The sequence below is a fragment of the Aotus nancymaae genome, unplaced genomic scaffold (assembly GCF_030222135.1).
Source record: "Aotus nancymaae isolate 86718 unplaced genomic scaffold, 86718_ANA_hifiasm-v0.15.2.pri h1tg000041l, whole genome shotgun sequence".
In the NCBI taxonomy this organism is placed as follows: domain Eukaryota; kingdom Metazoa; phylum Chordata; class Mammalia; order Primates; family Aotidae; genus Aotus; species Aotus nancymaae.
Window position 1 is genome coordinate 14,101,431 of NW_026988455.1, and position 14,477 is coordinate 14,115,907.

The following is a 14,477-nucleotide window of genomic DNA, read 5'->3' on the forward strand; positions in this document are numbered from 1 at the left end:
AGTTTCCTGCTTTGATTCACCACTAGACTAAGTGCCACAAAGGAAGGAACCAGAGCTGTGGTCACTCTGTCATCATGCCTGGTGCCATACTGTAGGTACTCAGATGTACATCAAGTGGTTTCAAGGAGATGCACAAAGATGACCGGCATCAATCTGCAACCTACTTAGTGAACCTAAAGATCAGTTAATAACTCAGATCTGGGGATTTTCACTTAAGAAAATGAAATATTAGAGGCAGTCTATAAAATAGAAACCCTGTTTACTCACAGTATGTGGGAGAACTATTAAGTTCTAACATGTGATGTAACACAAATGCTGTCTATCGTCAAGGCTCTGTTACGTCCCTTCCTTGGCAAATTGGAAGGCCCCCCCGCCATCCCCACCATCTTGTCTATATACATAAAGGCTACCCAGATGCCCTGAGTTGGCAAAATCAGCTGCTCTAGCCAGCGGCCCCATCTTATAGTTTCCAGCATCTCTAAACTACTAAGTAGGCAAAGGATCTCTAAGCAAGCATTAAAACATTTCTAATAATCTCCATACTTATTCTCACAGGACCCAGCAGACACTCTCTTGCTTAGAGACTCAGAATAACTATTGGGCCCAAGCTTTCTTAGCAGACTTCATTCACTGGGAAAAGTATGCTAAATTTATGGTACAAGTTGAGCATCCTTAATCCAAAATCTGAAATGCTCCAAAATCCAAAACTTTTTGAGTGCTGACATGATGTCATAAGTGGAAATTCCACAATGACTTCATGTGACAAGTTGCAGTCAAAACTCTGCTTCTTGTATAAAATCATTAAAAATATTCTATAGGCCGGGCGCAGTGGCTCACGCCTGTAATTCCAGCACTTTGGGAGGCTGAGGAGGGCAGATCATGAGGTCAAGAAATCGAGACCGTCCTGGCCAACGTGGTGAAACCCTGTCTCTACTAAAAATACAAAAAAGTTAGCTGGGCCTGGTGGCGCATGCCTGTAGTCTCAGCTATCTGGGAGGCTGAGGCAGGAGAATCCTTGAACCGGGGAAGGGGAGGTTGCAGTGAGCCAAGATCGCGCCACTGCACACCAGCCTGGTGACAGAGCAAGACTCTCAAAACAAAACAAAAAAAATTCTATAAAATTATTTTCAAGCTATGTGTTTAAGGTGTATGTGAAATATAAATAAATTTCATGTTTAGACTTGGCTCATCCCCAAGATACCTTATTAAGTATGTGTGAATGTCCCAAAATCAGAAAAAAAAAAAAAAAAACTACAATCTGTGGAACCCTTCTGGTTTCAAGTATTTCAGATAAGGAACACTCAACCTGTGTCACCTGCCATCTCATTTGGTTCCTGCAGAGCAGGTATTGTATCTAAGTGGTATTAACAGTGTTTAGCACTTAGCAAAGAGACACTGATTTAGTTTGAGAAATGCAGAGAGTAAAACTGAGATGATTTTTACTTAAAAGGCAGACTCTACCCCTAAGTCTTCAGAAAAACTATCAGTCTTCAGATTCTCTAGCCCAAAACTCTTTAGGTGGCAGAAAAAAATCGTCCCTGGACTACTTACTTCTGCTTAAAAAGTATATCTCACCCATAACCTCAGTAGACAGTATTTTCGGACTGTTTGTCTTGAAAGTAGTCTGTCACACTGTTGCCCAAGTATTCTTTGGAGATTAAACTAGTAGGGACCAAACTAAGCAATTTTGAATTTATCAACTAATCATGGAGAGGGAGGTTGTATTAGACCACCATAAGGAGCTCCCTAAGGCAGGTACATTTATAAGGAACATCAATATAGACCTCATCAAGCCCTTTAATGCATTTAATTTCTTATAGGCTAGTATGTGAAGGTGGTTTTCCAAATGAAAGTCCGTATCCAAAGTGAATTCAATCATGACTTGAAGTCATGTAGGCAACTGCCTCGTCTTAAGCACTCTTCCCTGCACTGAAAAGAACAACTTTATTTACATTCTGTGAGAAATAGAAAATGGGCTAGATATTTAAAATGAATTAGCTATACTTCTATGCCGTGTGCCACGTCTTCCGGGTTTGGGATCAAAACCCGAAACCATAAGTCTGGGTACTATCTGTTCCCTTGACCTTATGGTCATGTTCTACTCTAGGAGTTCTTGTTACGTCTTATCAGTTTGATACCCCTCCAGGAACAGAAGGGACTTGTAATGACATTTTTCCTCTTCCAAAATTGTAATAAAACGACTCAAGTCAAGTCAACTTTATGGTTATTCACTGTTATGACAGGTAGAGACACTTGGATCAGGTCTTCACTTCTTTTGAGCCTGGAGGTTGTCACTTTTGCTAGCAACGTTTAAACAGTAGTTTATTGTACTAAAAAGTCTTAATATTTGGCAGCTCTACTGAACTTGACCTTTATACATGCTTTAGGTATCTGGGGACTCAGGCCATCAAAGCAAATAATCAAAATGACACAGGTCAGGCACATAAATGCCACATAAACTGGGCAAGACGATGATTCAGGGAACAAAGCTACTCTAGACTTCAAGAAGCTGTCACTGCCAAGGAGGGCTTGGCTGGTGACCTTCCTTTATACAATCCTTGCTCACATGAGCGAGCAGCAGTCTTTGATAAGGGTTATTATCATCATCATACCTTTACTGGTGCTATGTGGATGAGCCAGGTTTACTTTCCATGCCTTCCAGTTTCCTACCTCCAGGTCTATTACTACCACCAGTAACTCCAACCCACTTCCCACCATGAGAGAAGTTTCTTTCTACTCTTAGGCTAATAGTTGCTAGCCATATCTGAAGAGCTCTCACAAAACCTTGGTTCTTTTAGACTCTGGCCTTAAAGAATGTATCATACCACAGACCTTAATCTTGACTACGTAGGCTGGAGGAAAATGTCCTAGAATCCTCAGGAACTGTGCAATCAGGTATACCAACTTCTCATTAACTTTAAGTTCCTTGCCAGAGTCTCAGTGCTCACCTGCCGTGTCCAAGAGTACTGTGAAACAGCACCTGATATGCTAGTGGGGAGAAGGGGAAGTGGAGAAGCTCCAGGGTAGAAAGTGAGCCCACATGCCCCGAAACTTTGAACTTAAGACAGATGGCAGTAGGGTTTGGTTTAGAGTCAATATCTGTCTTGGCCCAAATTTCCTCCAGTTCTGAAAGAATCTGCCTCCTTTCCTTTGAAGAATTTAAGTTTGCATGAGTTTCTGTTTTGCCATTGTTCACGGCATGTCAAATATTTCACATGTGACAAAGTGAAGAAGATCCTCACCTGCCTAATACAAGGTGAACGTCTGGCTTTGACTAACTCATTTCAGCAGTTTAGGTGCATTCCTAGCATTCTACAAGGTAAAGTTAACCTCTAGTGGAAGGGATATGCAGCAAAAATGAAACTTTTCTCTCACCTTCCTGGATAATTGTCTCTCCTTCTGGTGTACCTTAGTGTTTTGAAATGTTACAAAAGGCATAATGCAAGTCATGGCACTATTCTGAGAAATCGTTTAATAAGTTAGTATTACTCATCCATTAATGATTAATGCTAGTGTTTGAAAACTCTTGTAAGCAAAGCTTTTCTAGGCTCTCAGACTTGTAACACATCAGATTCCATGTTCACTACATACTCGTCCTCTTTAAAGAGTCCAGGCAGGACAAGGCATTTGCAAGAACAACCCATAGGAGCCTGTGGAGTCTCACTTTCCCTTGAAACTAACACTTCTCATGCTGCTCACTTAGGAGTCCGCAGAACCATGTGACCAACCTAAACGTGATCACACCGCCAACCAATCGCAGAGGGCCGAAAGGCCAGTCCCAGTTCACACGCTCCGGACAGTGGCAACCAAAGGGCAGGGGCATTCGAGACATAAAACCCCAGGCATTGCCAGAGAGGCTCCTTGACCACATACTTTAAAGTTCTCTCTCACTTCAGGAGCACGTGACTGTAGGCAGGTAGAGCCCCCTAAGCCACCTGGCGACGGAAGCTAGGGATTCTGGAATCGGTATTTAAGGCCGGGGCGGCTTTCGGTCCCAATTCCCTGCAGCTGGCAAGCAAACCCGTTGGCGTTACATCTGAAGATCGCTTCTGGGACGCGCTAGGATTCTGACTGAGTCCTCTTAGAAGGGCTTCCTGTGGTTTGTCCCGGAAAGTTATGAAGTCCCAAGTGGGAGAGTGGCTGAAGACCAGGCAGGGGCCCCCAGGCGCCTGCGGCAGACTCTAGGGATCCGACAGTGGTCACTACCGCCCTTCCCAACAAGACAGGGCCACACACTCGCTCTCGCGCTGCTCCTTTGATCTATTGTTTAGAATGAAGGCTAATTACAGTCACTAGCCTAGGACTCAATACCTCTCGAGGAAACGTCACGGGGAAGGAGGATCAGTAAACTAACCTGATTAAGTCTTCCTTCCACTCCCCCTCCCCGTTCAGCTGCACGAGAGACCCGAGAGGTTTCCAAATGCAGCCCGAGGCGTGGAAAAGGGAGGGGAGAAGCACCCAGAGGAGAGTCCCGCGTAAAGCCCCGCTCCTCCCCTACCCCACACGCGGGAGAGGCTGCCCCGCGCCGGGGGAGTCGCAGTCTGGGTGCGCAGGCTGCGCACTGCCTGCAGCTCCGCGGAGCCTCCCGGCTGCCGCCCACCGAACGTGCGCCCGCTCACGGCCGCCGGAGGACTCCGAGCCCGGGCTGGCACCTGGCGCCCCGCGTCCTCGGAGGCGCACACCTTCGCCCACCGCCCGCCCTCACACTCCCCGAGGTCCGAGGGGCGCACCCCGGGCTGCCGCGCACGTCTCGGCCCTCTGCCTCCTTCCTAACACTCCGCCTGGCAGAAGAGGCAGAACCATTGTTCAATGCTCAGAAGCTCACATTCCTCAGCCCCTGTCAAGGGGGCGAGAAACGAGGTAAAGCAGCGGCTTTGGGGGCCGCGGTGTGAGGGATCGAAGAAGACTAGTTCGGGCGAAACGTCAAGACACCCCAAACCCCACTGTCCCCCAAGCCTGGCTCCCTTTGGCCGGGCGCTGACAGCTCAGAGGCGCCACCACGGTGGGGAGGGAAAGAAGAGGAGAGCCGAGAGGCGCCTCCTAGGAGGCGGGTGGGCAAACGGAGACCTGCGCCTTGGGGTCCCCGGGTGCCCCGGCGGGGTCCCGGCCGCTGGCGGAGGGGCGCGTCCTTACTCACCGGTTCCGGTGGCGCAGCTCTCCCGGGGCCCCCAGCACAGCGCGAGCAGCAGCCAGAGCGCCCAGCGCGCGGACGTGCCCATGGTGCCCGCCTGGATGGTGCCGCCGCCGCCGCCGCCGCCGCCGCCGCTCGCTCCGCACAACAAGTTACCAGCCCTTCCGAAAGGAGGAAGAAGGTGGGGGCGGGGAGGGGGAAGGGGGAGAAGGAGGGGGAAGGAGTTGGGGGGGAGGGAGCGAGGAAGAAGAGGGCACCCCCTCCCCTACAACTTGCACAATCTCCTCCCCGCCAGCCAACCCACCCACCCACCTCCCCGGGCTGCAGCAGCAGTGCAAGCCGAGCCTGCGGGCAGAAGATAATGCAGGCGCTGCAGAGGAGGGGAGGAGAGGGAAGGGAGAGGGGGTGGGGAGCCGAGAGCAGAGGAGAGGACAGAAGAGACAGGAGCCGGTAGCGGAGCACCCACACTGGCGGCGGCTGGAGCGCGGGGTGAGGAGCGGGGAGGGGGCAGGAGGGGGAGTGGTCAGCGGGCGGGCGGGCGGGCGCGCGGCGGCTTCAGCTCTCCTTTCCTTCGACGCCCTCCTCTTACACGCGCCGGGCAGCCGGGTGCCCGCGCCGGGAGTGTGCGAGTGTGAGCGTGCGTGCGTGAGTGGCCGTGGCCGTGGCCGCCGCCGCCGCCGCCGCCACCCGGTCTGCTCTAGGGGCCCGGCTTCTCCGCGCGTCCGCCTGGGGCGCACGGGGGCCCGGGGCGGCCGCTGGTTGGCTCGCGCACCGCCCTCGCCTCCAATCCCCGGTGCTTGTCCTAATTTCCTGATCCAGGGAACCTGCCGCCGCCGCAGCTGTGCGCTCCCTACAGTCATTACGGTGCCCTCCCGGCAGCCGCCAACTGAACACGCAGCGGCAGCAGTTAGCGCTGATGCAACTCTCGCTGCTACTGCCACCGCCTCCCTACTAACGGGGCGTGCAGCTGGGGGGTACTTGCAGTTTCCAGGGGCAACAAACATCTCTCTACCACCCTCTCCTGCGCCCCTGAGAGAGGCTGGTAGGTAGCATCTTCTTCGGGCCTCCTCTCCACTCAGAAAGTGATGAAGCGGAGCAGAGGGGCTTGAAACGTTTGGGCCGCTCAAATGTGGGGTTCGGGATGCCTGTGTCAGTAGCATGCTGAGATGCCATTTTGCTAAAAACTAAATGTGTCTTTAAGTGAGAGAGAGTGTGTGTTTGAAAGAGAGAGTGCGCGCCGTTGTGGCCGGTCCTTTGCAATAGAACAAGACTAAAATAACCCAGCCTGGGATGAGGAGAAGGGAAATTGCTAGCGCAGCTTTGCATTCGCTCATCAACGATTATAGTTAATTGCTAATTGCATAAAATGATAGTTTGAGGGCCTGTAATTAAAAGCTTAACCTTTTCTTGTTTGGAAGAGAGGGGCCCCATAGGTTTATTCTTCTTGATGTACTTTGTAACATTCAATTACAAGACTTAAGGAAAGAATAAAGGAAGCAAAAGCAAGACTCCTAGAAAGGATTTATTCTTCTTTTATGCCTGACAGTCCGTGAGCCTATAATTTGTTTTTTGTGTACTTCAGTATTCTTGCACGCTTAGCCCCGGTTGAGGTGCATTGTCTGCTGTGGTCTGTTAAGCATCTAACCAGAGTGGGAGGGCACATCGAGCGATTCCGCTTTCTTAAATAAAAGGTTTTTAGGTATTTTTTAAAAGTTGTTTTTAATCTTGTTTCAAACTTGGAAGATTTCAGTAATATCATATTCCGAGTCTATTCTGTTGATGATCTGAAGAGTAGGGGGCACTGCCTCCCTGTCTTCTCCTTGCCCTGCTTCTCCTAGGAATTTGTCAAGACTAGCAGTCAGGGGAGACATTTATTAGGAACTCTATATCCAGGAGACACACAGGAGAGGAAAATTCCGAGTCAGGATATGTTTCTATGGGACCAAAGAGACCAAAGATACCCAGATCATGACTGCTAAGCATGAAAGGGACTAATTCTAGGTATGGATGGGATCTTGCAGTATAGCTCATTTTGAATGCTATTTTGCCTACCCTGTGGTTACATAGTTGATACAAACTGCAGCAGCCATACAGCCTTCATGTGAAACAACTAAAATTTGTTTTTATGACATTTAGTAGTGAAGATGCATGTCAGTGTTATTCACCTAATGGGCATTGAGATGTAATGGGAAAACCTCAGTGCACGATGTCTTTCATATTCTCAGGGTTCTGATGGGGAGCTGTCACTTTACAGAAGAGGAAAGGAGTACAGGGGATGGGTAGAATCAATACCAAAAGGGGCAGCATTAATAAACAGTCATGTGACTTCTTTTTAATATTTTACTCAGAGAAATGTGAACACTACAAGCTAAACATTGATATGGTATAAGACTTATCTTTGAAAAACGTGTATTTTCTAATTTTCCAAGGGATATAAGTAAACTTTCGGTGAACTTAGCTGCAGCTCTATGTTCAATTTTGTGGCTTTTTTGCTGACTCAAAAGAAAGCATAACTTTTGGCTCCATCTCTGATTGACTGTGTAACTTGGGAAAAATCACTGTGCCTCTTTGTGCCTGCCTTCCGACCTGTAAACTGAAAACAAAACCGACCTACTTAATATCAAATTGCTCTGTGGCCTCAAGGACCAGCTCTCTGCAAGGTGTTTATTAGACGAAAAAGGTTGTATGGAGAAATGCATTTGATTATGATAGAAAGTAACTAATAACTAAAAAGATAAATTGAGGATAAGTGGAGAATGAAGTGGTTTAACTGAGCTAATTGATCATAAGTGGAGATTGAAGTGGTTGAACTAACTGGGTTCAGAGAAGTTGACACTGCCGGATTCCCGATGCCTTCAGGTAAATGCAAAGAGGATCCCATTCACTCCTACAACCACCACATTCATTTATTTGTTGAAGCAACACATATTGAGCATCCCTGACTAGCAGGCACTGTGCAAAGTAGTGAGCATATAGAAGTGCTTGTCTAGGAAGCCCAGTGTCTGGTAGAGGAGGCAGGCAAGTGGGCAGTTGTAGCACCCTATGTACAGCACCCTGATTAAGAGATGCTTAAAGTGCTATAACATCGCAAGGAAGAAGCAACTATTCTGGCTGCAGGATGAGGGTATCAGAAAAGGCTTGACAGAGCGTTTGAGCTTTTTTTAATATATATATCATTTTCACCCAGTAATCTGAGTTCTCCCTACTTCTGGACATATGGGAGGATTGAACATCCTGGCCCCCTTGGTTGGATGGGGTCGAAAGACTAACTTTGGCTAATTATTTGTGAGCCTACGTTATAGGGTGCCATGTCCAGACTGGAGCGTTTAATTGCTTATGTGAGACTCTCTTTTTGTCTGCATGGTGCCAGCAAATGTTTAAGAGGTGGCTGCCGCATTAGTCCAGGTCTCTGAGTGATTAGATTCATTTAGAACTACCTATGTGAGTAGTTCCTGCTGTCTGTGTGTCTTTTGCAATGGTTAGAGGTTAGCAGCTAGGACTCACGGGCCAAGTCTAGCCAGTCACCTGTTTTTGTGTGGCCTATGAGTAAGAATGATCTTTACATTTTAAAAGAGTTTTACAAAGAAGAGGAATAGTGTGCAACAGAGACTGTACCTTGCTCACAAAGCCTAAAATATTTACCACCTGGCCCTTTAGAAAAATTAAAAAAAAAATTTGCCCACCCCTAACATAGACCAGGTGAGAGAGTTGTAAATCGCTTTCATCTTCATCTACCGAGATTTTGTTACGTTGGCATAACCTGGTGATAGCCTGACTGATACATCAGGGGAAGAAGGAAGGAAAACCATGATGAGCAGGGGCCACAAAGGAGCAGCATGTATCCAAGGCAATGGAAGGAATTCAGTGTGGTTCAAGGGTGGGGTTCAGGTGGACTAACGATGTGAGGTAAGGTTGAAGAAGAAAAGCAAGGACTAGATTAGCTGGAGTCTAGAGTGTCATGCTAAGGCTTTGAATTTTATCCTATGAGCCATGATAAGGACTAGTGACAGATTTTGATCAGAGTCCCTGACAAGAAGTTTCTTTTACTCTGACAATGGTATGAAAAGCAACACGTTTAGGGTGTGGGATAGGGTCAGACTAGAGGAAGAAACATTAATTAGAGGCCCCAATAGTGAGGGAGTGCATTAAAGAAAGGAGAGGAGGCCGGGTGCAGTGGCTTACGCCTGTAATACCAACACTTTGAGAGGCTGAGGCAGGAAGATCACTTGAGCTCAGGAGTTCAAGACCAGCATGGGCAACATGGCAAACCCCACAAAAAATACAAAAAACTAGCTGGATGTGGTGGTGCACACCTGTAGTCTCAGCTACTGGGGGTGGAGGGGAGCCTGAGGCGGGAGGATTGCTCAGGCCCTGGAGGGTGAGGCAGCAGTGAGCTGTGATCATGCCATTGCACTGCTGCCTGGTTGACACAGGGAGACCCTGTCTCGAAAAAAATAAAAATAGAAAACAAAAGGAAGAAACTGTGGTTTGATTAGTCAGAAGCATTTGAGTAATTCCTCCATGAGATTTTTCACCTGGGTTTTTGGGCTTTATCTCTTTGAAGTATTTTCCAAACATGTATAATCCATGTGAATCACTGGCAATGTCTGTTAAACTACAGCTTCTCAGGCCCCTCCCTTGATGAGGGATTCAGCTGGTCTAGGGTAGAGCCCAGGAATCTGTATACTTAACCCTATTCCAGTTGATTCTTAGGATTAGTCATGATTAAGGAACTGTTTTAGAGAATGCCTTCTTCAATGTGGTTTTAATTGCTAAGTAGGTTTACTTCTGTCATATTTGTGTACATAAATTTGTCAAATTTCTCCTAAGGGAGTAGGTTAGGACCCATAGAAAATGCTAAGGTTGATGCTTGTCATTTTTCTTCAAGGTCCTTAGACTAATAATACTGGCATCAAAAATAATCTTCAAACCAATTTGCTAGTTTGTAGTACTCATCACTGTGATTTCTACCCCAGAGCCTCAGCATAGAAAGTAGGAAGTGAAATGAGCTATGCTCTTCTGGAGCCATCCCTTTCTGAAATGTTTCGATGGTAACTTCTCAGGCCTCCATTCCGTCACTTTCTAATTGTGTGCCAGCCCAGGGAAATGAGTGGGATTCACTCCTGCTAAGCTCCATGAATAGGACCTGATGGTCAAAATCAGTGGGTCACAAATTTTAGCTTCCATCAGAATCACTTGGAAGGCTTGTTATAACATAGATTGCTGGGCCCCACCTCCAGAGTTTCTGAATCAGTAGGCCCAAGAATTTGCATTTTCAGGAAGTTCCCAGAGTTAATGCCACTGGTCTGGGAGCGTACCCTGAGAACCACTGTTCTAAACGCATTGACATTACTCTCCCCCTCAGCCACTGTGATTGGTTTAAGGGCCTCAGCCAGTCGCCTGTGGCCTCCCTCTGTTTGCATTGATTGTATGCTTCAGCCCTAAGCACATTACAGAAGCTGACTCAGTTATGATGAAGCTCAGGGCTTTTGCTTGGTTAGAAAGGCACTACCTTCTAAGTAATGAGATGTGTGGACTCAAGGCCAGAACTGCTACTGGCATTTTGCCACCCTGAAGGAAGCTAGTTAAAAGACCAAACTGACTCATGGAGAAGAGGAAATTGAAATAAATGGCACTCAAATCTGTAAGCCTAGGCCCAGGTCAACTTGTTTCAAAAGCTGCCATTTTTTTCCTGAGCCAAAAAATTCCCTTTGTTGCTGAAGTCAGTTTAGATTGAGTTTTCCCTTAGTTGCTACCTAACTGACAGAGGTGTCCTCTTGAGGGATGGAATGCACTTACTGGAAAGCAGTAGGCAAAACTCTGCCTCCCAGTGGAAACTGCATGGCTAATCCCTACTGGAGAGCATTCAGAAAAGGAACACAGGTGGTAGTAGTAAGAACCGTTTTGAACAACTGCATTCTTGTGTAACCTGGCGAAATCAACTCCCCATTCCAAATCGGGGCTTAATGTGAACTTAGTATAAATGAATCTTGATTGAGGGTACAATCTAGTAAGAACAAGGTTTTGAAATTCCAAGGCTAAGGACAATTTTACAGAATGCTTTTTTTGTTTGTTTGATACGGAGTCTCACTCTGTCACCCAGGCTGGAGTAGAATGGCATGATCTCGGCTCACTGCAACCTCCACCTCCCCACTTCAAGCGATTCTTCTGCCTCAGCCTCTCAGGTAGCTGGGATTACAGATGCATGCCACCATGCCCGGCTAATTGTTTTGTATTTTTGTAGAGATGGGGTTTCGCTGTGCTGGCGGTGAACTCCTTAAACTCTTGACCTCATGATCCGCCCGCCTCGGCCTCCCAAAGTGCTGGGATTACAGGCGTGAGTCCTGGCACCTGGCCTAAAGACTGCTTCTAAACAATTTCAGAAAGTAAAAATGTGGCCAAATGTGGTAAAAATAGTTTCTGGTTGGAGTGAAACTCCAAATGGGTTGAATATGAGGCTAGACAAATGGTTATCAACTGGGAGCAATTTTAGCACCCAATAAATGTTTGTCAATGTCTTGAGACACTTCACTGTCCTGCCAGAGGGAGATGTACTATTGGCATTCTTGGGTAGAGGCCAGGGATGCTGCTGAACATCCCGCAGTCCACAGGACAGGGCCCCACAGTGAGTTATTCAGTCTAAAATGTCAGTGGTGCCACAGTTGAGACATTCTGAGCTAGGCTTAGGAGAAGTCAGATGGCTTTGTATATGCGCGGTTTTCGTCTGGGTTGTGTGGAAGGACATCACTTAGGACTTGGGTGGCCTAATAGAAAGATGTTCTGTTTCACGATGGAGCGAGGACAAACTGGGTTTTGTCCAGTCAATGATAGATGTGAATGCAGTGTCAGAGGAGGTAATGGGTAGATTTACAGACCTGGGAGATGTAAAGTAAATCACACATAGTTTACATTCTAAGTTGAAATTGGTAAATCTAGGACACGTTCTAGGCTGCGTTGTGGACTCACCAGCGTTCTTTGTTTTGTAGGGTTGAGTTTTGTTTCCTTTGGTTTTCAATGCAGGAATGAAATACTGGACCATTTATTTTTGAAAGCTCTGATAATTCCTATGACTTACCCAAAATTTGATTGTTCTCATTTGTCATAAATGTAATTTATAGAAGGTTTTGGAATATAGTGCATTTGAAATGCTCTTACAATGGGGGTTTCTGTGGAATTAGAGGCATTGTGGCCTCTACTGAACTAGATAACCATAGATTGCTTATTAGGACATAAGTATTTTAACCTGCAAGTTAGAGTAATGCAGCAAGTTCTTTAGGTATTACCATTTAACCGTGATATTTCGTTTTTGAACTTTTAAGAATTTTGTGGAAGTAGATAGTTTATTCATTTAATGTTTTCTTAGTTGGTTATGTAAAGAGGTTTTTAAATTAATATTATACTGCTGCTCACATTCCTGGCAGGGTTGAGTTTCTGAATAAATATGCTTCCTTCCAGCCTGGCTCTTTGGAAGGGTATGTCCTAGCATCTCTATATAGTTTTAAAAACACATTTATGGAGAGTTCTAATGTTGATAATTACCACATCTGGAGAGTGGAGGGGAGACCCAGTTTTTGAGCCTGGCTTTAGGGTTATATGGTAGATGTAAAAACTGCAGGTAACTCGGAATTCTTGGAGGATAGATCCAAGAGGAGATACTGGAGAGAGAGGCAAGAACAACAAAGGAAGGCGTTTGTATATTGTTTGTATTTTTATCCTCAAAGCATTTAGTAAGCCATGGAAAGTTTTTGATCAAGAGACTATTTGTTTGGATATGAGTATTTAAAAATATGACTATCCGAAAAGGTGATTGTGTCTGTATAGAATCTAGAGGGCACTCGTGGTACTGGAAAGCCTTTGTGTGTTGAATGAATGCAGAGAGGCAGTATTGGTTAATGGTTAATAGAGTGGGTGCTGGAGTGAGTCTTCCTCAGTTCAAAGCCTGGCTCTGACCCTCTGAAATCTTAAGCAAATTATTTAGCCTCTCTTTATGCCTCAAGTTTTTCACCTGAAAAATAGGGGTAGGAAGAGCACCCACTTCTTATGAGGGTTGGATGCCTTTATAATAAAGCATTTAGAACAGTGTCTGGCATATAATAAATCAGCAGCTTCAGTGTGCAGGAGAAGCAATTACAGGAATAGGCCCAGGATTTGAACAATGTAAGGCTGTGGTCCTTAACCCTGACTGTACATTAAAGTCTCCTGGAGAGCTTTTAAGAATATCAACATAGGAACAGCTCTTCTCTAGGCCAATTGAATAACATGTCTGGCAGTGGGGCCTGGGCATGAGCATTTTTATCTTTCTGGGTGAGTCTAATGTGCATTTCAATTGTAACTCACTCAGTGTCAAGCCTGAAGCTGTGGCCACTGGGGTTTGGAAGGAAAGCTGTGCTATAGGTTTTGAATGAGAATGCACCCTTAGAGAGGCAGGGATGTTGTTGTGTCTGTGGTGGGAGAAACAAATGCAAATTCTTGCTAGGGTTCCAGAACAGCCTCCAGTCCTCACTTTGTGCATCCTGCTCCTGGCCCAGCATCTCACATCCAGCTAGATTTGTCAGCTGTAAAGGAGCCAAGGATCATGGGAGGTCAGAAGCTGGCCACAGCTAGACTGTTTGGAACCCAGCTGACGTCTACCTATCAGGTGATGGATTACATATCACCGATCTCATGCCTTTACAAATCAATCTACCAACAAGGACTTGTCCAGCACCTTCTGTAGGACCCACAGTATGCCAGGTGACTGGAGGGTAGCAACCAGATAGCAATGTGGCTGCTCTGGGGGGTGAGTTGTTATTGTTTTGCTTGCTTTTTCTGCAGGAGCCAAACCTCAGGCTTGTTAAGTGGTAATTGACAGTCCTCTTTTCTAAGGAAGTTTTTCTTGGATTTGCTGCCAGTAGAAGAGTATTATCTCTTAGAGCACTATAGCATTCATTTATCGAGTGCACACTCAATTATGAAGCATGACAGAGTTTGCCATCTAAAAGAGGAAAGACCACTTAATGATTCCTAGAGTCAAAAGTCTGGAATAAATGGATAGACAGATCAAAGAGTTAAGGGGATTCTATGGTAATTGGAGAAGTGCTTTTAACAGGAGCTGGGTCTTCCACTGAGATCTTAAAGGAGCCCTTGAATGAGTTGTGTGAGAGAGAAAGTATGTTTTTGAACATAAAGAGTGATTTGGCTGGGCGAGGTGGCTCATGCCTGTAATCCCATCACTTTGGGAGGCCAAGATGAGTGGATCATCTGAGGTCAGGAGTTCGAGACCAGCCTGACCAACATGGCGAAACCCTGTCTCTATTAAAAATGCAAAAATTAGCCAGGTGTAGTAGTGGGCGTCTATAGTCCCAAC

The 14,477-nt window shown here is 46.3% G+C and overlaps 1 protein-coding gene and 1 long non-coding RNA gene across 10 annotated transcripts in view; one reads left to right on the forward strand and one right to left on the reverse strand.

The window, feature by feature from the left end:
* VLDLR (very low density lipoprotein receptor) overlaps window positions 1-5,234 on the reverse strand; it is a 39,043-nt gene extending 33,809 nt beyond the window's left edge. Inside the window, exon 1 of one of the 2 annotated variants that reach the window (XM_012454580.3) lies at window positions 5,138-5,234. In XM_012454580.3, the coding sequence (XP_012310003.1) occupies window positions 5,138-5,219 (82 nt within the window). In that variant the 5' untranslated portion in view covers window positions 5,220-5,234. The remainder of the gene's footprint in view (window positions 1-5,137) is intronic. The other variant, XM_012454581.3, reaches the window with a different exon arrangement.
* A 304-nt stretch (window positions 5,235-5,538) lies between these two features.
* LOC105718754 (uncharacterized) overlaps window positions 5,539-14,477 on the forward strand; it is a 197,541-nt gene continuing 188,602 nt past the window's right edge. For 7 of the 8 annotated variants that reach the window (XR_010336993.1, XR_010336992.1, XR_010336994.1 and 4 more), the window contains exon 1: window positions 5,539-5,620. This is a non-coding gene — a long non-coding RNA (uncharacterized LOC105718754). Of the gene's footprint in view, window positions 5,621-6,061; window positions 6,174-14,477 lie in introns of those variants that run through there. The other variant, XR_010336991.1, reaches the window with a different exon arrangement.